Raw genomic sequence first — 24,319 nt, 5'->3', positions numbered from 1 at the left:
ATAGCAAGTGTGAACGCAACTACAGATATATATGTACATAGTATGTATGTATATATGATATAGTATTACAAAAAATATTTTCAAAGATAATTTTTGCATGTTTTTTGTGTCCGGCACGTACATATGAATGGAGCTAGGTATTTGAGCGATACAAATCTATTGAGCCACCATTCATATACGCATACACATACATACATATATGCKATATGCAATATAGAAAGCCGGCCATATTGGAGCTGCGCACGACCCGCTCTTATCAGTTGAGACATAAACAAACGGCCAAATCGACAGCACAGATACTAAAATGTCGGCTACAATACAAACAACGTTGAGCTAAGAGCTAATTTATAAGCAGCTCGTGCCAAAACTTATGTATGTGCATACATTAACACACGTGTATATAAACATATGTAAATACGTGCGTCGATGTGTATGTAGTTAGATTTTCACACTATCTGTGCCTAAGTATTGCGAGGTATTAAGTAAATTAAAAGAACACTTTGTAAGTTTGCGCTTTTTAAATGTCTACAACATTGGTAAAATAATTAATACATATACAAGATATGCACAAATATTTGTACATATGTATGTATGTACCAAAACTATGAAAACACTCAACTGAAAAGGTATTACAACTAAACATAAAAACACTAAATTTTTACGCCAAAGACAGATTAACAATAACCAGCTTTTGAACTCAGTATATTAAAAAAATCGTATGTTCATATAAAATATACATATGTACATTTTGTGGATCCTAATTATTTTGTGTTACATTTCTTACTTTAAATAACCGTATTACACACTACATTAATTATATTTCAGAGCTTAGTTGTTAGTGCTTTTTCATTCTTCTTCTTTTATACAATTCTCCACTAGTTCCCGCAAATTCGGATTTTCCATAGCGGCAGCAATGCGCTCCTTATCGTTTATTTGCTTATTTACTAAAAAAGAAAACAGAATTGATTCCTTTATAGCACTCTGCATAATAATAATACAAAGCATGTGTCAAATTACTTTCATCCTCTGTTGTATGCGCACCCTTCTTAACTGTCTCTTATACACATCTAGATGTGTATAAGAGACAGCTTTTATACAATTCTCCACTAGTTCCCGCAAATTCGGATTTTCCATAGCGGCAGCAATGCGCTCCTTATCGTTTATTTGCTTATTTACTAAAAAAGAAAACAGAATTGATTCCTTTATAGCACTCTGCATAATAATAATACAAAGCATGTGTCAAATTACTTTCATCCTCTGTTGTATGCGCACCCTTCTTAATGTATATGTCCAGCTTAATATTATGCGGCAAACTGCGTTCGACTTTAACACGGATGCATAGTCCGATAAGTGTGGCCAAAGAGCAATGTGGCACAGTGGGGTTAAATTCGATGCGGATCTGTGAGAAGAAAAACTTATTAACACGCCATCATAGAGCAAATTGCGGTAGTGAGCGGATAAACTTTTAAATAAAACTACCTACATGCATATTTACAGTTTAATCGTTAAAGCAACGGTACTCATCAAAGATGAAAAAAATACGTATACGTACATATATCTAAATAATTCTTTAAATTTCAAATATGCAGTAAGATACAGTTTTATACATACCACAGATACATTTGATTTTGTTGACGGCTGCACGATGATCCCTTCTTCATAGACAACGTTCAGGTCTTCTAATGTACATGGCTTTTCTGGATCTCTTATTGTTCGAAGGACATCTAAAACAACACTCAATTATTGTAAACATCTGCACGAAATAAAAATAAAAATTAAAATTTCACTAAAATTCTCACCATATACAGTTTCTTGCAGATCATTTGCGTTTTTATAGCCCAACTCTTGCAGCAACGCGTCTTCTCCAATTGGTATGGGTTCATTGCCCAAAGACATTTTAATCGTTTTTTGTGCGAGCATATTGTCTACCGTGCGGGCTGTTGAAGAGTTTGAAAGCGTTGTACTGCGGCCGCTTCCCGAGTCCGTCTCCGATAGTTTTCGTCTGATGAAAGACAACATTATCTATTTGTGCCAATCAACAAATATTTGAACCAATCGCTCAGCCGCGTTTGCTTATCTTTTTCACGCTTAGCGTTCGTTATTCGTTATTGTTACTTATACAAATATAACTTACTAAAAGTGTATATTAAAGCAATAGTTAAGTAAATATGACACTATCACGGATTACTAAAAATTTCGCTTATTTTATACTATGTGCAAACAAATTTTCATCCAAATAGTTTTGTTTTGTGTTATTAAATAACACCTTATTTCAGCTTTTATCACCAAATGTCACACGACAACAAAACGGTGATAGCGGTGGTAAGCACAACAAAAGTAATAAGGCAATATACTAAAGAAAAGAGATTATTTCACCTTTTCACCACATTGATGGCCTTCTAAAAGAGTTGCCAGACCACTAAATAAAAAACTTTATATTTTTGAATAGCAACGCTCTGTTTTAATTGAGAATTTGTAGAAAATGAAGTTAGTAAAAAAAGAAATATCGCTCGCAATAAATCATTGTAATATTACTATAAATTTCGTGTATATAAAATTGTTTTTGGTTTATATTTAAGCTCACCTTTGCGAAATGGCTCTGAGAATTCTGCATTTATATAAAGGTATACATGAGTTGTAGATATTGCCATATCCACAATTGTTTCCAATTTCCCTCTTATCAGTTGCGAGAGTATGGTGCGCAGCCGTTTCTAGTATAAATTTGTTGTCATTTTAGAGTTCTTACCTTTTTGGTTAATGCATCGTGGCCTAGAAACGCATGCAATAAGACATTTCATATACAAGTGATCAATTAGATTATATTAGATAAAAATAAGGCAATTTGCAAAGTCAAGCTATTTAGTCATAACCAGGTGGGTATTTAGCGGTAGTAATGAGACATATAACACCAAATCTGCAGTGAACAAGTTGTTTAGAATGTTGCTCTCAAGATGCTCATAATTTCGAATCGATAACTGCTTGAAAATATTTCATATAAGGCATTAATACCATCTGGGGCCATTAAAACCTTGCACTGGAGTTCATTTGTGTAATATATACATACTTACTTATTTTATTTATTGACGTGGTTTGATATGGCTCTTCTTACATCCCGATGACTTGCACTCTTGCAGGGAGTCGAGATTATAGGTCAATTTTGGAGAGAAAAACCTTAATCAAACACTATATAGTTCGTTTGGAGAAGAGCGAACGGCTAAATGACAAGATTGGCTCAAGTTGATATTTACAACAATGTAAGCAACAGAATTCTGTTTGTCCCATCAACCGGGAAATGTACCGTTTTGAGTGAGGTTTTTGTTCTTATGTAATTATAAACAGCATTCGCTGTAAAGTTCTCCACCACAAATACCCGCTTTGATCCTTGATTATGCCCTAAACACGGTATAATAAATCCCTTTTCTCATCAATTGCCCATTTGCCGGAATCGATAAGATCGGACAACTATTTCTGCCATATTATATCATGTCCTAGGAAAAACTTTTTTTTATTTAACAAAATATTTTCGTTAAATTTCATTTAGATTATAGTAATGGTAGAACCTCAGAAGAAACTGGTTTTCTTATCTAAACTATAGCATATAGCTGCAATACAAACTGACCGATCAAAATAAACTTCTTTTTTTTGGAGACTTTTCGTTGCAACTGAAACTAACTATTTTTCTTGTTCTCTTCGAAGAAACTGCAAATTCACTTCGTCTATTTAGTAGGTACCTTCTTTTTTTGTTGCGATTTTTAACAAAGCTAACTGATAACGAACTCACAAAACACACTTCCAACGGCTGCAACTGAGTTTCACTAGTTTATTTGATAATTGGAATTCAAACTGCGCAGACCGCAAGCAATATCGAAGTTAAACCCATCTTAAAATTCTCCCATTGGAATTTTATTCATTATAGCAAGTATACTTTAGTATTTAAATAAAAAATAAGTTTTGCAATTCTATTCAAATTTTGAGAGTTTTTAGAAAAATACTTGTTAAATTCTGATTTACTTTGTACATTCACAGGATTAATTGTCTTTCGTGAGGTGCTAACATCGAAATTTAAAAATTTTCAATTCAGTTCGTTCAGAAAAGTTCGTTTTGTTAGCAGAGAAAAAGGAGTTCAGCTGCTTCAGGTAAAATGAAAAAGTCCATTAAACTAAATATTATATAACAAAATATGCGAAGTCAATCAGGCAAAAATATTTGCAATTAAACAAATTAAAAGGAATTGTAATGTTTTTGAATTTTGATTTAATAATTTTAGACGATCTGACGATAGCAGTTATTATTAGATTATTTTATGTATTTCTATTTCAGCGCATTTAACTATTCGAATTAGTCCGATTTCGCTTGGATTGCTTTTATTGTAAATTTTGCAAAATGGTCGCTTCATTAAATGCTTGCCAGAACGGCATAGTAAGTTCCGCAGCCGGGGGCGCCGCTAATGGAGTAATCACCAATGGCACAGTCAATGCAACCAATGTGAGCAAGACTTTGGCTAAAGGCAAGTACACTTTGGTAGGAATCGATATTGACACAACGGGACGTCGTCTCATCGATGAAGTAAGTATACATCATATGAGTAAAATGAAATTCGAAAATTCCCACAAAGACTTATTTGAGTTAAAACTCGGTCACACACTGATTCGATAAAAAAAAAAATAATTGAATTGTGTTGTTCATAGTTCTTTGATGTGATTTCAACTCCTCATATCTTCACAATAGTTTATTTTTACGCTGAGTAAACTTCATGATTAAAATACTGAATATTCACTCGATTCCGTTTTGCTCCTAATCCGTTTTACTGTTATAAATTCATGAACTTGTGGAGGGTCCATATTGTTTGTGTACTTATATAACTGCATTTTCTTTTTTTTTCATTTCACCTTTTTTTTCCAATTTTATACTTTTTGCATTTTTGATGCCTTGACTAGAAGTCAATGACCTTTGCCTTTTTTCATTTGTTTCTTCACTTTTAAATCAATGTTATGAAAAATTTTAAACATCTAAATATATATGGAAATAATGTTTTTTGTTCTCCCTCATAGATTGTCCAGTTGGCCGCATATACCCCAAAAGATCATTTTGAACAATATATTATGCCATACATGAACTTGAATCCTGCCGCTCGTCAACGTCATCAAGTACGTGTGATCTCAATTGGGTTCTATCGTATGCTGAAATCAATGCAAACATATAAGGTAAGGGTGGAAAATTTAAATATTTTTGTTAGTGCAAATAAGAATTGTGAATACAGAGGCAAGTTAAATATTTAAGGAATCATAATTAAATTTAAATTATTCTTTAAGTTTTAATTTCAAATACCAGATTGAAAACTTAAAATTTTTGTACGCCAAGCTCATAATTAAAAATTAAAAAAATAAATTGTTTTAGAAATTTACTCATTTGACGCTTGGAAAGAGCATTAGTTTCATCATAGTGTAGCTTTTTTGTATTATTTATATTTAATTGACCCTCATTATAGTGGTTCAGAAAGAAATGTGAAAATATTTTTTTTTTTTAATTCAAATTTCAGAATCAAAAAATACAAAAATCTGGTCTTTATTGCGTTTCACATATTTTAAGAATTTCAAGAAATTTCTTTAATGTGGAATATGTTATCTATAGTTTGTTATAATATTTTTTTAGTATTGAGTAATTAATTTTCACTTCGGCTTTGCACAGATTATCAAGTCCAAATCGGAAATCGCTGCCTTGAAAGATTTTCTTGATTGGCTGGAAGCGCTTAAAGCCAAAGATGCAACATCGCAAGGTATCATTCTAGTCTATCATGAGGAACGCAAATTCATTCCATATATGATTTTGGAGTCGCTTAAAAAGTACAATCTGCTGGATAGATTCCTCAACACTGTCAAATCTTTCGCTAACGGTTTTAATTTGGCCAAAGACAATGCCAACGAATCATTGCAACACTATACATTGCGCAAACTGTCCAAAGTCCTGAGCGCCAAAACACTCGAGATCAACAATAATGCTTCCGATGGCGGAGCAAACCAGAATATAAGCTCAACGACTGTGACAGCCGAGAGCCAGAGCCCTCAAAAGTCGTTAAATAAGGGCGCTCCAGCACAGGAGCGTGAGTTGTTTGACGGCAATGCTAGTGTGCGTGCTAAACTGGCATATGAAGTAGCACTACAGTTAAGCAATCAAGAACAAAAGGTGCCCATTGATTCGCCTGCTGCATTGGAGCAGATGCTCACCGCCTTGCAAGCGTATGCACAACCCATCGAATGCGATTTGAATGAACTACAGACTCAAAATGAGAATTTAGAGCGTCAAAATTCATTCCGACCGGTGTTTTTGAACTATTTCAAAACAACACTCTACCATCGGGTGCGTGCTGTCAAATTTCGCATTATACTTGCCGAACAGCGCTATGACCTGCAAACACTAAATGCAATTTGGAGTGAGAAACAGAAAGAGGGTATCTCCGAAATACTGCAAGTCATTGAGGAGCTTAAGGCAGAAGATAAGGCGGAGTTGGCCGATTTATTTGACAGTTACTTCGATCCAGCAAAAACGACTATTAAGCCGATTGTTAAGAACAATAATCGTCGCCGAAATAGACGCGGAGGTAGTGCCCAAATCACTTTCATCTACTTGTTTTTATGTAATATGAGTTTCTTTTTAGTACGCAACATTAAAAACGACGGTGGCAATAGTGCTCGACCATGTAGCGAACAAGGCGCAGGCGGCGACAAACAAGTCGCAGCCGGGTTGCTTCCCGATTCCACAACTAAGTCTTCATCTCCGCCTAACGGTGGCAAGCCTCAGCGCGGTAAGCGTAACCCCCGCTCCCGTAATAACTCCTTAAAAGCACAGCTACAAAGCGCCGTCGACACAATCAACATAACGGCAGCAGTAACCAATTAAGCATCAATGTTGATAGAAATGAGTTCTACACAGACGCTGTTGCAACAAAAAAGTAATGTTTTCTAATAGTATATTTAACCAGCGTATGTTTAAACATATATAGTAATCATATGTATAATTGACCGTTTAGATATCAGAAATATTTACTAATGTGAAGATTAATTAGAGTTTGATGATTTTATATTTATCTTTTTTATAACATTCATGCATTATATTAGATTATACATACATACATTATACATTTATATTTGGCAGCATAAGAAAAAAGGAAAAAACGTAAAAATTTGCTTAGCGCTTGTAGCTACAATACACAATTGTAGATAACGTTTAAACAAATTACTGAAGTTAATTATATAATTATATTAGTTTTTATTTTTCCTTTGCCTGCTCTTAGTACAATATTAATTTGTTAATGTATTATCACGCTTTTGTCAAGACTAAACATTTGCCTTGTAGTTTCACAAAAGTTGAAAAAGAAAAAAAAAATTATATAACAAAATGTTAGCTTATTCTAGTTTGACATCTTATAGGATTCTAAAAGAATTCGAAAACTTGTTAACTTATTTGCACAAATCGGAATTTTGAATTTTAAAAGGTGCCTTGAAATTTGTTTTATTAATCTTAAAATATTATTTATATTTACCTTATTTTGAAGTCTTTGTAAGAAAGTACACACGAAATATACAAACTGGTACTTTTTCAAACCCAATTTATTTTTATAAACATGCAGGTAAATCAGCAAATTGTACAAGAGTTATGAAACTTGACTTGCCTTAGTTAATATTCAACCAGTAGAAAGATTTCGATTGGCAAATGTAGAACTAGACATTTGTTTGAATATATTTTTCGGCTTTTAAATTTAAATAACTCTCTTTCCAGTTTTCGCTCAAATTTAATACAAAATAAGCTTCATTTGCAACAAAGATTTGACTGGTGCATTGCAGTTTGTGTTAAATTAAAAACATATCAACTTACTAAATATAATCGAGGAGTTACGTGGAAGTAAATAGAAGAGAGTGGGTTCCGTAAACTCCTTGCTCAAAATTTCTGTGAATAAAAAATTTAAAATGTGCGTTTAGGTTAATCACCAAATTTTTACGAAAAATGAAATGAAAGAAGCTCGACTTTTGAAATGCAGCAACATCTCAAATGTATATATATTGAGTTTGTGAGATTTTGCGAAAAGTCAAAGAAAGGAGACTCAATATTCATTCTTATATATATTGAGTTCGTGAGATTTATGCTTTCAATGCCAGTGAACAGGATAGATATGCCGCAGCAATGCATGTGAAATTATTGAAATAAATATTGAATTTATATACATACATATATATGAGATCATCCAAAGAAACGTGATCAAATCGAAGTAAGTTAAGAGCAACCATTTGGTCGCGCTTTGAAGTCAACATATACCGTCTAATCAAATTGGGATTCGCAACAAGCAGTTGCCTATCATCTATGCTTGCTGAGTATCGTTTAGCCACCAGCTGTGGAGATGGGAGAATATTTTCGTTTTTAGTTTAATGCAGACCTCATTTAGTTGAAAAACGCGAGGAACCAAAAATACGACTGATATATTGTTAAAACATATAGCATATATTATTGAGAACAATAATGGGTAGTTACCATATAATTGTTACTTTTACGCTTACAACATTGTTCGAAAATCAAGGGATCTTGAAGCTGATTCTTAAAAGACCTGCTCAAATGCTTCAGTAGAACCATATCGGCACGCGCCTGATTTCATTTACATTTTACTTCAAATGAGCTTCATGCACAAAAATGAAAAAAAAAATAAAACAAAAGCAACTAAACTGTTTACCTCAACTTAAAAATAAGTAATTGCTAAAATAGAAAATGATGAAATAAACAAACTTGTATAGATCAGATCCCTCACGCAAGCGCCAATAGCAACTATATTTCTAAATAACAGGCATAGCGGATTTGCTTGTGCCCTTATTGTTCTTGTATTTGCATTGAAATGCATATGAAACGCAATTTTTTTTTTGTACACACTGAAATGTTTTTGCATTTCCACACATAATTTTCTTTATGCGTATAACACAAAACCGCCCGAGTTCTACATAAAAAAAAATACTCGTAAATTTTGTATTGTTTCTGTTTAAAAAGCAAATTTGATGATACTTTGTTGTGACTTCTTGTACATTATTTGAAATAAAAATTCAAAAATCAGTTTTAATCAAAGCCTTTCTTATGTCTAAAGCAAGTTTCTTCTGCTGTGTATGGGTCAGATATGGCCATTGGGAGTTGGGGCGATGTCATCGCGATAGGAGGTAGCACCAGCTATTTACTACTGCTGCCTTCAGAATAATTAGGGTATAAAACATATATGTGACCTGGCCTATGGAAAGGGGGCTTAGGTGTCAAAAAATCAATTTTCACCTTTTAGTTGATTCGGATGGAAGATGAGATGCTTTTTTTTTTGATAGCTGTTTCCCAGAAAACTATAGTTTTCGCACGTTAGCACATATACTCTTAAGATAAATGTGTATTAAGGTATATCTTTTTATTCATATAAGGAAATTATAGCTATACACATACACATATATAAACAATCACAAGTTTGTAACGTAAACAATTTATTGGGGCTCTAATACATTTGTAGCAAACTGAAAATTTTTATTATTTGGACGCATTGGCAACTCTACTTCTGGTCAGCTGAGCTAGTTCTGTGAACATTTTCCCGAACTTAGCCAGTTTCCAAACAGCTGCGGTCGGAAAATCATTGTGAAAACTAATAGGAAGGAATGGGTGGGAGTATGCAAAAAGGCATATAAAAAGTGCGTGTAATTTATATTATATAGCAATAAAACGCAATATATATCAAAGTGCTAACCTTTGCAAAAAGAAAGAAAACATTAAAAATAGCGCTTATAAACGGAATTTTTATGTTGGTGTTATTGGTCTAATAAAAACCAAGTGATCATACTTTTCTATGTGTAACGAAGTGCGTGCATTGTCGATCGCTATGATGGAAGAACTAGCTGAGGAAGTACAGCTCCATTTTCCGGGGGAGAAAGTGAATGCACCTCTACTTATAACTATTTACTACGCCGCCAGATTGGATCATGCCAAACGGCTGTTAGCTGCCACAAACGATATACACAATAAAGAGCTGGTCAATTATTTAGTAAATTTGGTGAGCAATATTCTTTTTACATTTGTATTTATGCGAGTTTGTATTCGACTACGTAAAAGTGATAATCATAGCCAAATATACAGATCTATATCGCGCTAGCTATTTAACATAATTTTAATAATAATAGACATTAGTGGTATGACAAAGAGGTTTGGTGCGCCTATAAAAGAATTTTCAAAGGAAGCATTGCTCACTTATTTATAATTAGAGTACTGTTTTCATAAACCTTACTTTTTATTTCAATATCAATATCAAAACAATACTAATATAAGAAGTTAGCAAAGATCAGTTAGATGCAGCGCAGAATCATCGAATTTGCTTAATGTCACAATTAAAAAAATATTTATTACGAGAAATGTGTATATAAATGCATTTTATTTTTAAAGCGTATCCAGTCGTCCAATATAAATAAGATTATCAAAACATCACATCACACAAATGTAGTGTGCGCTTATTTATAAATTAAAATATGTGGACAATATTTTATAAAAATTATATATAATATTTAAAATCAGGTAAGTTTGATTTTTAATTTGTTAAAAAAAATAGGTGCAACATATATATATATATATATATATTTGCTTTGGCAAGACTGAATATATATATTACACATATAATATATATGTTTTCACGTTATTTATTCGTCATCCATGGGCTCTTGTACAACTTCAACTTCTTGTGCCTCAATTGGTTTTTCTTGAAGTTTTCGCTCTTTTAGTGCAGCTTTACGCCTTTGATCGCGTACGTATTTAAAGAAACGCATGGTTCGTTCTATGAAAAATTCCGCATCCATGTGTTGAAATCGTTGTAAAAATATCTCTGCAATGAGATTGGTGATATGTAAAACATATTATTTTATTAAATGGTATTTATTGGTAACCATCCATAAACCTTTGAAAATATCTGTAAATATGTATTCTTTAATTGCACGTTTATCCCGACCAGTTCCTCTATATGAATAGTGGTGAGCAGCATCATTATGGAAAATATTACGCCAAGTTTGTATAACATACTTTTCCGGCTCCTTAAAGTTGCCCTGCATTAATTCCACTCGCTATATAGATAAGTGCGAGGTATTTATTTTAAACTAATAGTAATATTGTGTTATATATACGTACTAGCTGGTCGCGTTGATCTTCGTCGTTTCTTAAAAGTATATTCCAGTCTTCAAACTGCTGCGCATCTCTAAATGGTTGTGTGGGCATAACTCTAGCTTGTATGTTAAAAAAATCCAAAACTGGTCGGGCTGTGGTTACCATTAAACCCGGCTCAACCCTCTCCACTTCATTTTTCTTTGTTTTCGCTTTTGAATCGGTACACTTTTTTAATTTCTTCGATTGTAAGCTTTCAGTTTCCGTGTCACTAATGCTAATATCAACTGTATATGTAGACTTTTCACTACATTGAGCCTTATTCGATTGTAATACCTTTAATGTTTCATCTGAGGGTAATGAATCCTTTGTTTCGGAATTACCTACCAACACATCTATAACTTCACGTCTCAGTCCAACTATTTCTTTTCGTAATCGATAAAATAATTTTTCAAAACTTATGCGCATTGATAAAATCTCCTCCATAACATCATCACAACAGTTACAGCGTGGTGTTTCACTTGTAATAGACATGTCAACTAAAAAGTAAGAAATACTTAAATTAAAAACTCAGCATTAAGGGTATAGCATTTATAAATAAGTGCGTTCGTACACATATATTGTAATGTACGCTCTGCATTACGCATAAACATGTACTCACTATTCTACGGTGAATGTTTTCTACAGGTGTAATCACTTATAATTATATTGTTATTTATATATAATGAAAAAGTAATAATATGCACTTCTTGTAAAAAAAATTATATATATTTGCTGTTTGGCGCACAATATTTACTTTAGGAACCCGCTCAAAATCTCCACACGTTTTTGTTTAGTCTCTCACGGCTTCCCTGCACATTCGGTTGTTTTCGTATTCTTCTTCTATTCATTCTATTTGGCAAACAATCGCGTTGCCATCTACCTATAATGCAATGTTTTCTATGAACTTTGCCCAGAGAACGTATAATACGTTCTCTACTTCAGTATCCCCAAACTTATTAAAATTTTTATTTTTATTTTTTTCATAAATATGTGACCTATTATCGGACCATCATTTGATACATATATTTCCGAATGAAAACGAGAAAAAATCCTATGTATCTGCGTTCTTTGTCGCTATATATATATTTTTTCTTTTTAATTGTATAAGTATATATTATAAGGAAGTTAGTTTGATTATGAGAAATTATATGCATGAAATGACGAAAAATTATCTCAGTTCGGTATGACCGCTAGTTATTATGAAATCTTTACGTAGTTGGCAACGCTTATATTGCCGACAGAACGCGTGAAAAGGGAATGAGAACTAGAAGTACATGTCAGTTTTCATAAGACATTAGAAAATACTGAAGAAAAACAGAGACTGCTTCGTATATTCACAATCAATACTGAGGTTGTATACAAAAGAAAATAATACTGATCCCGTTATAAGTGAAAAGAAATAGATTTTTAACTAGTTGGTATATTGGGAACTAGGGAATAAGTGGTTGCAAATAAACTACTGAAATTACTTTTCTTTGGTAAAATATTGGAAGTTCACCCTCGAAAATTTGTGTATATTTTAAAAATATTTTATACGAAAATATGCTGATAGGAGCATTTATGAATTTAAAAGTGTGTTTGATATAATTTGCAAATTAGATAAATAATGTTCTAAAAGACGATAAATATGCAACATATAATTAAAAACTGGGATTATATTGAATTGCTAATTAAGATACGTACTTCTGTATGCATGTATAGAAGAATACTCAAGTGCATATGCATTGTGCATATGTAGAAATATACAAAATATTCAGTATATACATATGTGCATTCTCATATATGCGTTTTATATTAAAAAAAAAAAAATGTGTGATAGTTAATGGATTTAATAAGTGTGAGAGTACGGCTATTGGTTTTCCACTCTCACAATGCCGGTGTAAAGACCACTACTGCTCTTCATTTGCGCCTATATGGTTTAAGAGGAACTTAGTTGTGTGTGTTTAAATTTAGTCAAGTTTAAAATATTATGAAAAAATTGAGGGAAATAGTTTTAGAAATACATAAATTCAAATTAGTTTCGTATTGAGAAAATTTCTAATAAAGCTTTGTTATAATAAAGCTTCTTAAGTATCAAATATGACCTTCTTTAGGGCAAATAAAATTATTTTTGATTATATGCAAAACGGAAGGAATGCTAATAACATTAAAATATTAACATTTACTAAATTGTATAAATAGAAAAAATGCCAAGATCAAGCGGTAATCCACGCTGCAAGTGTTGCGATGAAGTTATGGAAGAGCTTTTGACCATGCGTCAATCTTTTGAGAAACTTTTCCACCGATTAACAAAACAAATTGTAGATTTGAGGCGTGAAGTAACTGAAGGCTTAGGCTCTGTCTCCAGTGGCACAGCTTTAAAAAGAGAAAGCAGTTGTAGTCCGTCGATATCCTCACCGCCGTCGAAATTTAAGCGATATGATAACAGTGAAAGCGAGACTGAGTGTATCAAATTGAAAAATGACAAAAAGTCCTCCAGATCGAAAAATTTACAGAGGAATAAAGATGAACTTAAGGATCCCGTCGAGGTAAAAACTGTTAACAAAGTTAGTCGCCCTATATTGGACTTTTTTAACATACAAGCTCCAGTCATGCCTACACAGCCATTCAAAACAGCACAACAGTTTGAGGATTGGAATGCTATTTTCAAAGAAGATGAAGATCAGTGTGATCAATTGGTGTGTGGTTACAAATTTTCAACCAAAGCAATTATGTTTATACTTGGTAAAATTAACATTACAGAGAGTTGAGCTACTCCAAGGCCATTTTGATGAACCAGACAAATATATCAAACATATATGGCGTAGTATTTTCAAAAACGAAGCTGCTGAGTGTTACTCCTACAGGGGTAACGGTCGCTGCAAAAAACGGGCCATTAAAAATTATATATTTACAGATATATTCCGAGGTATTTATATAAAATGCTATTCATTGTTGCTATGATTCCAAAGAGTGCTCCTTTTTTCGTAGAATGCTTCCTTCAGCGTTTCCATCACATGGATGCGGTCTTTTTCATGGAACGTACAATGCTTTTTTTTAACTACGTTCACAATCATATGAGAAAAAATTTACGCAATCAGCAAAAACGGCTAGAAATTACAAAGGCTAATAAACAAACCGAAGAACCAATGGAAAACGAAACAATAATGCAAGAAGAGCAAAGTTTCAATGGATATGAAGGAACGATGTTACAATAGTAAATAAGAATCTGAATGGCAATTTTGATAAGATTATAGTTATGCAGGATATATATACATATTATATAAATGTAGAGCTCAGAACTTGCAAAGATATAAATATATTTTACAATGTATGTACATGCATGTGTGTGGATAGTTTTTATTACTCTTGTGTATACTCTTGAAGATTTCGATGAATAAAAATGATTAAAAAACAAAAAAACATAATTTCTATATAATATTTTACGTTGTGGGTTGGTACAATATTAACGGTTATACCTATCACTGTTTTCATTTGAATATCTTTACGAAAATGCGACACGCGCTCCAGAAATTCACACTTTTATGTATGCGACAGTGCCGAAGCAGATGCTTTGCTCTCTCGTGTACTCACAGCGCGGTAAAAAAATAACATATCAGCTGTCCGTTTAAGGTTACACGAGCCAATTCTGAATTTTCCACCCCTGAGTGGTACCTTCTGAAGTCCTTTCGATCATATTAATAATAGATGTATGCGTTCCCAAAGCTGTTAGTATGCGTATATTGACGTGTGTTTGTAACAGATGGGGTATGCCACAAGGAAATCGTGCAAAATAAGGGAGAGTACGCTTTGTGTGGCTAACTCAGGATAAAGCATATGTTGTGACAAAAGGACTCGGTAGAAACATTTATACAAACACTAGGTGTGTGTACATTTTTTCGAGCGCACGCTCACAAAATGTTATTGAATTTTCCAACTCCATGAAGGATATGCGTGGACTAAAACAGTTGGCTTTTTATCCTTGTGCCGTGGTGTGGCATTCTTGTGCAAACGGAACGAAGAAAATGAATTCAGAGCGAATACGGTACTAAAACTAATTAGAAGTGATAAAAAAATGTTCAAAATTAAACTATAATATTTATTTCTTAATTAAACTTGCACTTTTTAGAACGCGTAAACGTTTATTTGAGTCGGCTTGGCCGGGTGCGAAATTTTGGAGGGGCACTAATACGACTCCCATTTCATCCTACATTTCATATCCTGCGGTGAGTTTTTTTTTGCACAAAAAGTTATGTTATTTAGTGGCTTTAATGAATAGGTTGCATTATTTAAGTAACTTCACTTCTAAGTTGAAAAAAATGATTTCGTGACATGCTAGTATGTCTTAAATTTTCTTTCAGAGTTTTCCGCACTTAGTGAATTATCGAGTCATGTAGCACCTACAAATTCGATTTTTTAATTAAATATTTATGTGTTATTCGGGTTATGTTTAAACTATACCTTCAAATCAGCATGTCTAAAAAACAAAATACCACAATAACAAATCATATATATTATGTATGTATGTACATATGTGTTTGTTATTGTGTAATTAATAATGTGTTCAATACTGTCGTGTTAATAAACACATTCGAAAATATTCGCTTAGCGAAGTATACACAACAGACTCGGGATTTATTATCTAGACAAGACATTTTCAAATATATCCGTAAAATGTTACACACTCCAGCACATTATGAATATAATATATTATGTATGTTATGTGTGTGTTCATGCTGTACTTGCATTCCGTTGCAGAGAATTGGTGAGTTGCCTTTTATTGTCCGCTCGCAAATTAAGAAATAAATTAATTAAAATAAAATAAATCGCAAAAGAGTGAAAACAAAGAATAAAAAAATATTCTGTTTATGTCCGCTGTTATACCCATACGCGGCAGTTTCTCTTGTCTTTTCCGCCTGCAAAGGCAAAATATATATATAATAAAGGAAGACAACTAGTTTGAAATAACAAAAATCAATTTAACTCAACTTTTTAAATGTTTACTGCTTTTTATACCTTAAAGATATTTATACTCTATATAAATGATCATCGTTACGAGCTGAGTCGACGTGCATCTGTTCTTCTGCCCCTCTAGCGACGAACTAGGCATTTAATTCAGATATCGATATGAAATTTTTCACACGTCCTTTTCTCTCCAAGAAGCTGCTCACTTGTCGGATTCGGGCGATATCGATATAGGTTACCATACAAAGTTATAGATCAAAATTAAATTCTTGTACGAAAGATTTTTCTATTTGACGATTTATCTTCAGAATGGACTGCGGACAGTTATCCAAGGTCGAACAAATGGTTCCGATCGGACAGCTGCAGTGCATTTGAAAATTCATTTAAATAAAATCAAATGTAACTAGAAATACATACGTATGTATGTAAGTATGTCTAGGCAAATAAACCGCTTGATTAAGGGGGTATTCTAGTCTAGAAATCAAATTTTGAGCAGTTTTTTGAATTTTATTTAAAAAAAAAAACCAAAAAGTTTTTTTACTATCAATTTTTTATGGTGTTTTTATTGATATCTTAAGAATACAGAAAAAAAATTTTACAAAAAAATATTAAAAATTAAAATAATTAGAGGGGGGCAGGGGGAGGAGAGACAGGTGTAAAAAAAATGACGCATCCTGGTGACATTGATCCTGACTCTCCTGGTGGTCTGAAGAAAAAAATCAAAAGAAATTCTTAATCAGTAAGGATGCTGTTATAGTCCTTACCTCAGGGAACACGAAATTTTTTTTTTTTTAAATGGCTACCGCCTGAAAATAAAACTAATTTTTTAGGTTTTTTTTTTGAAATTGCTGAATTTTTTTAAAATATTAACACAAATTTTGGCACTATGCTGGTAGGAATGATAAAGAAGGTTCACACAAAATTTCAAGTAAATCGGTTGTAAGTTCGAGAAAACGTGTTTAAAAAAGTAAGTCAAATTTCAGGCAGTCTAAGTCATTTATTAGTGTGTATCTAGCACGTCACTAAAAGTAACTGTAGCTCTTAAAATAATTTTAATTTTTAAAAATACTTTGGAGGATATGTTCTTAAGGGTCTAAACTTCAAATATATGAAAAAATTCGAATTTTTCAAAATTCTAGAGTAGAATACCCCTTTAAGATTTCCTATAAGTTTAATATTTGCAAGAACAATAGTACATCCGTTATAAAACGTTTTTATCCGTTATACTTTAGTTTTGAAACTTCTATAAATAATGGTGGTTGTGTTGTAATACATTAAAAAGTCTGCTTAAGGGACCATTCGAATGCTCTCCATAACCTTGACTGAAGAGTTTCGTTAAAGTGACTGTTTTGACAGGTTAGATGCTATGTAGCTGACAAGAAATGTAAGATCTAAATTTAGAGCCCATTAAACCTTGCAGTTTGTTGATCCATATATGTTTAAATTTCGCAAATCATTGCCTTTACCTCACAGTAAATAAGGTAAAATATGAACATACAGCTGCGGCCAAAATAATAGAAGTGAAAAAAGTAAAATTCCACCGTCTTGAGGAAAATACAGCGAAAAGAGATAATTTAGCTATAGTCAATAATAATGCCTATATTTTGCTTATATTTATCCAGCAAATGCTAAAGTATATGATTTCGGTCTAACTTTACACCATAGAATTATAGTTACAAAATATAAGATTTTACCATTATTATGACCATAGCTGTAGCTATGAATAAAAATATTTATATACATATGTATGTGTGTAAATAGGTGAATCATTCAATATATACATATGTTATGAAGTGTGCAAAGTCCAATATTGCCTTTGGAGCTATAATGTCCATTTCTCGCCTACACACGTCAAAGAGATGCAGCCATCATATATAAAAATGTATGTCAGCGCATGTACTACATACACACAAGTATATAGGGCACAATTTTCTGGTCATTGAGACCTATTCTTATGAATTATGAAAGAAAGCTGAAAGATATTTCTTGGACATTTGGCCAAAAGGTGGCGTGTCTGCTTTGTTTCTCTTTTGTAACTGGCAAGAGCGGCGAGGGAAAAGCAAGAGCATAGACCTTGACCATGATTTTGCATTCTCATGTTTATTTTTTTTTTTAAATACGAATATTTGCATATTATTTATATACATATGTATATAGTAACGGTTTCTTCTAGTTAATCCTACTCGTGTGGAATTTCTATTCCATATCATTGACGGATTTTTTAAAGTTACACTCTCATCGTAGTTTTATTTTTGGAAGGCTGATTTGAAGAGAATTTTGTAAAAAAAAATTTAAATTAAAAAAAAATTGAAATTAAAAAAAAAAAGATTGAAATTAAAAAAAAAATTGAGATTTTTATAAAATTTGAAAAAAAAAACCGTTCAGAGTTTATTCTGATGTCCCAGTTTATATATGTTTGCCTAATAGTATTTGATTAAATTAGTGCCGGAGTCCTTTCGTAAATCAAATCGGTAACATCATTTTTATCGAAAATGAAATAATTTAGGTGGTGCTTCTCACGGGTCTTGAGATGAAACTTTCATCAGAAAACTCCCCTCTTTCCTCCACTTCTATTTACAATAGTAAAAAGGAAAATCGTTGAGTTAATCCAAGAAGAGCAGCGAAGGCTTCCAATATGCACATAACAAAGACCGACATGAACCATTTTATTTTGAAGCCGAACTTGTACTAACACGATCGTAAATATCACAAACGAGATGATTGCAACGCAATTCAAATATCAAAGGTATCCTAAATCGGACCTTCTGAAGTCTACTAAAGACAACCCGGGTAAAAGCCCATAACAAGCATGAAACATATTTTATATCACTAAGACGAATGATACTTAAGAAATGGAAATATGACTTTCTTAATATTCTCAATTTGATGAGATTTTCTTGCACTCGTATGTGTGTGTGTGTGTGTGTAAGAAAAAAATAAAATTTCAAATTATTTATGTTTTTTGTTTTGCAAAAATAAATATTCGCGATAATTTTATGCAGTTTACACATATACTTACGTACATTAATATTCTTTGTTGACTTTTCTTAATAAAATTCGCACTTAATTTCGTGTATTTCGGCCGAAAACTGCGTGCTGGCCGAAGAACGACGGAATTTGTTTGAAATGTCGTCGTAACTTTCTGTTTATAGTGTAAATTCTTACGGCAATTTGTGTAAATATGTATGTAAATACGTGGCAGGCGATTGCCTTGTAGATTAACGTAGATATTTACAAATACACACACATATCTATGAAATTCCGCTTGTATGCACCTTTGCAATAAAATGTATGTCTGCTGCTTTACATTTACAGAAATTCGATGAAGTCGATGGGCAGTCGGTTACACCCCTCACCATGGCGGCCATGATGGGCAATGTGACGTTCGTGAAGACGCTGCTCACGCAGTTCGACATCGATTTGGAGCGCGAGTGCAACGTTGTCTTCGATGGGCTGCTGGTGTATGGCGCAACCGCGCTCTGGGTTGCCGCGGGCATGGGCCACATGCAAGTGGTGAAGATGTTAGTGCAGCGCGGTGCCGATGTTAATCACAACACAAAGGCACAATCGTCACCACTTCGTGCTGCCTGCTATGAAGGTCAGTTGACCACAACAAATGTTAATAGTCTAACGTTTTTATACATTTTAACGCTGCCAATTTTTCAGGACGTTTGGATATTGTTAAATATCTAATTGAACACGGCGCCGATGTGAACTTGGCCAACACCTACAACAACACATCTATTATGATTGCCGCCTACAAGGGACACGCCCATGTTGTGGACACACTGCTGAAGAACGGCGCTAATCCGAATGAGCAAGCGCTTTGTGGCGCCACCGCACTGCATTACGCCGCCGAGTGTGGCCACCTGGAGGTGTGCCGCCTGTTGCTCGACCACGGCGCTCGCATGCAAAAGAACGAGCACGGACTGACGCCAGTTCTGCAAGCCGCCGAACGGACACACGAAGCGGTAGTGGAAATGTTCATATCACGACCGGGACTAATGACCAAAGAGGAGGTGTGTATGCGCTCACGCAAAGTTGTTGGTTTTGTATATAATTAGTCATGTCATGTCTTAATTTGTCGTCACAGACAATAACGACAATCGAGTTGATGGGTGCCTCATTTGCCAACGATAAGGATAATTACAACGTCACGAAAGCCTATCAGCACATGATGCGTGCTATGGAAATGCGCTATGAGGACGAACAGAAGGTGATACGAAAGCGCGTCATGGCGCCGGTGCCAGCCTATGACGATTGGTTCGAAACGGAGAACATACCAGAACTACAGGCTATACGACTGAATCATCATTCGATACATATGGAGGCGTTGACGATACGAGAGCGCATTTTGGGCAAACACTATCCGGATCTGCCGCAGCCGATCGTGTATCGTGGCGCTGTAATGGCCGATCAAGGACGCTTTGCACAGTGCCAAGTGCTCTGGAATTATGCTATCGATTTGCGCATGATCAACAATGTAAGCTCTCACATATCGCCTTCAATCTTTTTACTCATCTTAATTGCATGTATTTCTAGGTTTCAGTGGAACGCGACTTACTGCGCTTTGCTCAGCTCTTCTCACAAATATTGCGCTTGGAGAAACAAACATTGGATCTTTCACTGGTGTTGTCTGTGTTGGTGAAGTGTCAGCAGGAAATAGAAAATAATAAATACAAAATAGCACATCCGGGACCGAAGGATGTGCCGCAGATGTTGGCGGTAAAAGCTCAAACTCTCCCTCTCTCTCCTCACCTCTTTCTCTCTCACTCTCATTTCCTTGTAATGAAAAAATTTCTTTTCATTTTAGGATCAAAACGAACAGAATGTCGTCACTGCCCTCTACCTCATCAAGATCATCACGAAACTGTTAGCGCACACCAATATCGACATAGAACGAAATCAAATCGAACAATTATACTCAACGATATTGAAATTCATTAAATGCGATACTCGCCTGGCAGACGGCCAGACGCTATTACATTTGGCTGTGAATGGCGTAACGCCGGTTGATGATTTCTACACGAGTGATATATGCCGGTAAATGCCACACAATGCAACATTCATCTCCTCATTTAATATAATTAAAATGTTCTGTATATTCTGCTAGCTTCCCTTGCTTCCGCACTGCATTGTTGCTAGTCCATGTTGGCGCCTCCGTTACAGCTGTGGACCGCGATCGCAATACACCCCTGCATACGCTCGTCTCAAGCGTAAGTTGCCAACTATTTGACATTCTTTCGAGTGTGTACAAACTTTTCTCGACAAATTTGCAGATCCAGTCCCCACGCGACAATCCGCACGTACTAGTGCAGGCCGAAAAGATTGTGAAGCTCTTTGTGGACGCCGGCGCACACTTGGACGCGGTGAACGCGAATGGCTTGACGCCAGCCCGAGTCGGTAATGCAGGTAAACAAGCGTGTGTAATGCGAAATATATCAAACTGAAATTCATGCTTTTCTCTAATTATTGCAGCTGGCATTAGTAATCTGATACTAAGCTACCAGAATTCGTTAACCTCCCTGAAATGCATCGCCTCACGTTGCATCGCCTTCCACAAACTCAAATATCAGGGTTTCATACCGAAGGCTTTGGAAGCCTTCATACAAATGCACAGCGCCGAAAAGTTTTGTGCGTAAACGCGTTGCCATTTTTGATTTGCGGAGAGTTGTGTTGAGTAGCGTGAGGGGCGTGTGGCAGTGGAAACGTGCGGCTTGATATTACACTATCAACTTCCTTTCTGTATATTGTAATTTTGTATATTTGAGATCGAATATTTATTTTAGATATTAAAAATGCTAGGCGCTAGTTAGCTAACAAACAATAACGGTATTGAACGACGAGTACGCAATACATTTCTAATAGCAAATTGAATTGAATTGAATTGAATTGAATTGAATTGAATTTCATGCTTAGGAAGGTGTGAGATATCCAATATGTATTTGATATTATTGTGGTACAAAACTTGTTCGCCAAAAATAAGTTTTTAAATAAATTTTGTTTGAGATAATGCAACCAAATATTGTACATTAAAAATGTGGACTGAAAGGTTTAATTGTAAATACATGCATACATAAAATACTAATTAAAAAACGACCGAAAGCGAAGTCTGCAAATAAACACGACTTAAGTCTCCTAGTGGATAAAGATGATAAAGAAAAAATAAAAAAATTTTACAAGCGACAGCCACTCTTTCATTTACAAGTATTTCACTAGGTAAGTTGATACAAGTATTAGTTACTAACATAAGTTAGGTTAGGTCGCAGCGTTGAGCCAAAATTGAGCTCTCGGCTCACTTGGACAGGAATTCGTCCTTTGTGTTGCCTCCGACACCTATTTTTTTGCATTAAAAACTCAGAATTTTTCTAAAATAAGTTCAAAATAAATAATACCGAAAATGTTTAATATTGAAAATGCTTTTAACTACTTTAAAAGCGGCTCTTAGGTGGATCAAAACAGACTTCATAACCATTTATTAAATATATATTTAAACCACGATTGACATTTATAAAAATTAAACTTGTATTATATTAAGTATAAAATCACAGCTGAAAGTTCTATGTACAGACATGTGCACATATGTGTACGTATATATATGCAGGCACTAGTACCACGCGTTCCACAGTCGCACCACACTCAGAGGCAACCCACAAGTTTGTCGGGTGTACACTTCGTTCCGCCGGTGAAAGTGCAAACGGAGGGGAGGTCAGCGCAGCGGACGAGTGGCGCTTAAATATTCGCGTCGCTCACTTTGCTCGTGCTTTGGTGTACTTTGGGATACACATCCGGTTGGCGCATTACTTCCTCATACGAAGGCGGTGGCGCTGCAATGGAAAAAGTTGAGGAAAATAAATTTTGCCTTTTTGCGTTGCTACTTTTGTTTGCTTTACTTTCCACGCGTGAGTTAACTTGTGTTTGTGCGTGTTGTGTGGAATTATCTGTAAATGCATACTTTTAGGCGTCGTGCCTTGTTTGAGCAAGTTTTCATAATTACCATTGATGATGTACTCCTCGTCGTGCATATACGCCGGATTCACAACCGCATCTGTGGGATATGTGGTTTCTATGGTGCGCTCTTCGGGCAGCGTCGAGCGTTGTGAGCGATTCGAATGCCTGCGCAAGTTGTTACTCTGCTGATGATATGAGTCCAAAAATTGTTCTTCGTTATCCATTTCGTCCGGTGGCAATTCTATGATGTGCACCGAGGGACGACGACCTAGCAAATATTAAAGGAGGCAACATTAAACGGGTTTGTATGTGATACTTCAATGTTCAGTTCCACTCACCCGTCGCTATTGCGTCCGTGTAGTGCTCGGTGAAGGCGAGATGCGGTGTGATCGACTTTTTGCACTTGAGAAACAACACAATCAGTATCCAGCCGAGTATCAAGAAGAGATACACGAAACCCAGCATACTCATAGAACAACAATGTGTGTGGCCAACACTGTCCCTTGTCTTTCTATATATTTGAAAATCACTTTTTATGGTACTTTTTGAGATTTTTCTTGCACATCGGCACAAAATGAATTTCGCTATTTAAGTGTGCACTAATCCACCGAAACTCGAAATGGTCGCCCATAGAGCCATAGAGTTCGGACGGTTTGTTGGTGAGTTTTAATGGCCACTAGTCAAAATTATTAAGTGAAAATCGATAATTGGCAAAGTTATTTGGCGCGCGCGACATGCAGCGACATTGTTGTGGCTACGCTAGAATCGTGACACGAACTGAGCTGACCACGCTGCCGTACGCAAGGATATTTGGCTTGGTCAGCGCCTCCCGAGCTAGCTAGGCTACGCTGATAGCCTTGTGTGGCCACAACAATAAAAAATGCGAAGAAAAGTTAAACAAATAACTGTACAAATGCGCACACATACACCAACAAATGCACGTGGGCTTATGCTTATGTCAATGGTTAATTCAGCCAAAAGTGGGAGTGCTGCTTACATACTCTTTATATTTTATATATTTATTATATATATATATGTAAGCATGCAAGTAGGTGGAAATGTCCATAATTGCGTGCGACATGTGAAGTGCCGCTAATCGCATTTAAATGCTCGTTTATGCGTGTGTATGCGCCAATCGCGCGGCACGAGGATAGACTGCTTGGAGCATTGGCTTGGCTTTCCCAGGCATTTGCATTTACATTTTTAAAATTAGCAAATTACCTTTGAAATGGAA

At 34.7% G+C, this 24,319-nt stretch overlaps 6 protein-coding genes across 13 annotated transcripts; 3 read left to right on the top strand and 3 right to left on the bottom strand.

Moving 5' to 3' along the window:
• Positions 1-674: 674 nt before the first annotated feature.
• Positions 675-2,307, bottom strand: LOC108974534 (MIP18 family protein CG30152). Its single transcript, XM_018942431.1, has 4 exons — positions 1,800-2,307; positions 1,612-1,724; positions 1,249-1,399; positions 675-944 (listed from the first exon to the last, which is right to left on the bottom strand). Exons 1-4 carry the CDS (start codon positions 2,017-2,019, stop codon positions 847-849), a joined length of 582 nt encoding a protein of 193 aa, XP_018797976.1. The 5' UTR covers positions 2,020-2,307; the 3' UTR covers positions 675-846.
• A 461-nt stretch (positions 2,308-2,768) lies between these two features.
• Positions 2,769-8,697, top strand: LOC108974532 (maternal protein exuperantia). 3 transcript variants are annotated; one of them, XR_001993803.1, is made up of 7 exons: positions 2,769-2,873; positions 4,027-4,136; positions 4,321-4,566; positions 5,052-5,204; positions 5,689-6,598; positions 6,656-6,949; positions 7,777-8,697. XR_001993803.1 is itself a non-coding variant. In XM_018942429.1 (6 exons), the coding sequence occupies exons 3-6, from the start codon at positions 4,384-4,386 to the stop codon at positions 6,895-6,897; spliced, it is 1,488 nt and encodes a 495-aa protein (XP_018797974.1). In that variant the 5' UTR covers positions 2,769-2,873; positions 4,027-4,136; positions 4,321-4,383; the 3' UTR covers positions 6,898-7,596. The 3 variants fall into 3 exon arrangements, 2 of the variants coding, with proteins under 2 accessions (XP_018797974.1, XP_018797975.1); XM_018942429.1 differs by lacking the exon at positions 7,777-8,697 and having other exon boundaries at positions 6,656-7,596; XM_018942430.1 differs by lacking the exons at positions 2,769-2,873; positions 7,777-8,697 and adding an exon at positions 3,816-3,919 and having other exon boundaries at positions 6,656-7,596.
• An 899-nt stretch (positions 8,698-9,596) lies between these two features.
• Positions 9,597-22,322, top strand: LOC108974537 (protein fem-1 homolog B). Of its 3 annotated transcripts, XM_018942438.1 has the most exons (10): positions 15,090-15,214; positions 15,299-15,395; positions 19,450-19,732; positions 19,801-20,153; positions 20,228-20,617; positions 20,677-20,859; positions 20,948-21,177; positions 21,248-21,350; positions 21,414-21,546; positions 21,613-22,322. In XM_018942438.1, the coding sequence occupies exons 1-10, from the start codon at positions 15,111-15,113 to the stop codon at positions 21,774-21,776; spliced, it is 2,040 nt and encodes a 679-aa protein (XP_018797983.1). In that variant the 5' UTR covers positions 15,090-15,110; the 3' UTR covers positions 21,777-22,322. The 3 variants fall into 3 exon arrangements, with proteins under 3 accessions (XP_018797984.1, XP_018797982.1, XP_018797983.1); XM_018942439.1 differs by lacking the exons at positions 15,090-15,214; positions 15,299-15,395 and adding an exon at positions 9,597-10,057 and having other exon boundaries at positions 21,414-21,537; XM_018942437.1 differs by lacking the exons at positions 15,090-15,214; positions 15,299-15,395 and adding an exon at positions 9,597-10,057.
• On the bottom strand, positions 10,625-12,020 carry LOC108974540. 2 transcript variants are annotated; one of them, XM_018942444.1, is made up of 4 exons: positions 11,945-12,020; positions 11,176-11,687; positions 10,949-11,111; positions 10,625-10,876 (listed from the first exon to the last, which is right to left on the bottom strand). In XM_018942444.1, exons 2-4 carry the CDS (start codon positions 11,680-11,682, stop codon positions 10,695-10,697), a joined length of 852 nt encoding a protein of 283 aa, XP_018797989.1. In that variant the 5' UTR covers positions 11,683-11,687; positions 11,945-12,020; the 3' UTR covers positions 10,625-10,694. The 2 variants fall into 2 exon arrangements, with proteins under 2 accessions (XP_018797989.1, XP_018797988.1); XM_018942443.1 differs by having other exon boundaries at positions 11,810-12,006.
• Positions 12,455-14,583, top strand: LOC108974538. 3 transcript variants are annotated; one of them, XM_018942441.1, is made up of 4 exons: positions 12,455-12,541; positions 13,372-13,868; positions 13,933-14,098; positions 14,161-14,583. In XM_018942441.1, the coding sequence occupies exons 2-4, from the start codon at positions 13,377-13,379 to the stop codon at positions 14,385-14,387; spliced, it is 885 nt and encodes a 294-aa protein (XP_018797986.1). In that variant the 5' UTR covers positions 12,455-12,541; positions 13,372-13,376; the 3' UTR covers positions 14,388-14,583. The 3 variants fall into 3 exon arrangements, with proteins under 3 accessions (XP_018797986.1, XP_018797987.1, XP_018797985.1); XM_018942442.1 differs by lacking the exon at positions 12,455-12,541 and adding an exon at positions 12,548-12,668; XM_018942440.1 differs by lacking the exon at positions 12,455-12,541 and having other exon boundaries at positions 12,548-13,868.
• Positions 22,323-22,773: 451 nt separating the features above from the next.
• LOC108974499 lies at positions 22,774-23,556 on the bottom strand. The gene is made up of 4 exons (XM_018942361.1): positions 23,424-23,556; positions 23,132-23,353; positions 23,028-23,075; positions 22,774-22,961 (listed from the first exon to the last, which is right to left on the bottom strand). The coding sequence occupies exons 1-4, from the start codon at positions 23,554-23,556 to the stop codon at positions 22,867-22,869; spliced, it is 498 nt and encodes a 165-aa protein (XP_018797906.1). The 3' UTR covers positions 22,774-22,866.
• Positions 23,557-24,319: the final 763 nt, after the last annotated feature.

The sequence above is a fragment of the Bactrocera latifrons genome, unplaced genomic scaffold, assembly GCF_001853355.1.
Source record: "Bactrocera latifrons isolate USDA-ARS-PBARC rearing strain unplaced genomic scaffold, ASM185335v1 scaffold_56, whole genome shotgun sequence".
In the NCBI taxonomy this organism is placed as follows: domain Eukaryota; kingdom Metazoa; phylum Arthropoda; class Insecta; order Diptera; family Tephritidae; genus Bactrocera; species Bactrocera latifrons.
The sequence above is the reverse complement of the archived record's forward strand: the minus strand, read 5'-3'. Positions and strand labels throughout refer to the sequence as shown.

Bases quoted from the DNA above. Each gene is read 5' to 3' on its own strand.
- LOC108974532 (XM_018942429.1), top strand. From the start codon at position 4,384: ATGGTCGCTTCATTAAATGCTTGCCAGAACGGCATAGTAAGTTCCGCA. The intron at 4,567-5,051 runs GTAAGTATACAT...TCTCCCTCATAG, and splicing joins GACGTCGTCTCATCGATGAA to ATTGTCCAGTTGGCCGCATA. The intron at 5,205-5,688 runs GTAAGGGTGGAA...GGCTTTGCACAG, and splicing joins AATCAATGCAAACATATAAG to ATTATCAAGTCCAAATCGGA.
- LOC108974538 (XM_018942441.1), top strand. From the start codon at position 13,377: ATGCCAAGATCAAGCGGTAATCCACGCTGCAAGTGTTGCGATGAAGTT. The intron at 13,869-13,932 runs GTGTGTGGTTAC...TTAACATTACAG, and splicing joins AAGATCAGTGTGATCAATTG to AGAGTTGAGCTACTCCAAGG. The intron at 14,099-14,160 runs GTATTTATATAA...CTTTTTTCGTAG, and splicing joins ATTTACAGATATATTCCGAG to AATGCTTCCTTCAGCGTTTC.
- LOC108974540 (XM_018942444.1), bottom strand. From the start codon at position 11,682: ATGTCTATTACAAGTGAAACACCACGCTGTAACTGTTGTGATGATGTT. The intron at 11,112-11,175 runs GTACGTATATAT...TTATCTATATAG, and splicing joins AAGATCAACGCGACCAGCTA to CGAGTGGAATTAATGCAGGG. The intron at 10,877-10,948 runs GTTTATGGATGG...ATCTCATTGCAG, and splicing joins ATTTACAGATATTTTCAAAG to AGATATTTTTACAACGATTT.
- LOC108974537 (XM_018942437.1), top strand. From the start codon at position 9,854: ATGTGTAACGAAGTGCGTGCATTGTCGATCGCTATGATGGAAGAACTA. The intron at 20,154-20,227 runs GTGTGTATGCGC...TTGTCGTCACAG, and splicing joins GACTAATGACCAAAGAGGAG to ACAATAACGACAATCGAGTT. The intron at 21,547-21,612 runs GTAAACAAGCGT...TAATTATTGCAG, and splicing joins AGCCCGAGTCGGTAATGCAG to CTGGCATTAGTAATCTGATA.
- LOC108974534 (XM_018942431.1), bottom strand. From the start codon at position 2,019: ATGTTGTCTTTCATCAGACGAAAACTATCGGAGACGGACTCGGGAAGC. The intron at 1,400-1,611 runs GTATGTATAAAA...TTCTTCTCACAG, and splicing joins CAAAATCAAATGTATCTGTG to ATCCGCATCGAATTTAACCC. The intron at 945-1,248 runs GTAATTTGACAC...TTTCTTTTTTAG, and splicing joins GCATACAACAGAGGATGAAA to TAAATAAGCAAATAAACGAT.
- LOC108974499 (XM_018942361.1), bottom strand. From the start codon at position 23,556: ATGAGTATGCTGGGTTTCGTGTATCTCTTCTTGATACTCGGCTGGATA. The intron at 23,076-23,131 runs GTAATTATGAAA...ATGCATTTACAG, and splicing joins CGAGGAGTACATCATCAATG to ATAATTCCACACAACACGCA. The intron at 22,962-23,027 runs GTAAAGCAAACA...TTTCCATTGCAG, and splicing joins AGTTAACTCACGCGTGGAAA to CGCCACCGCCTTCGTATGAG.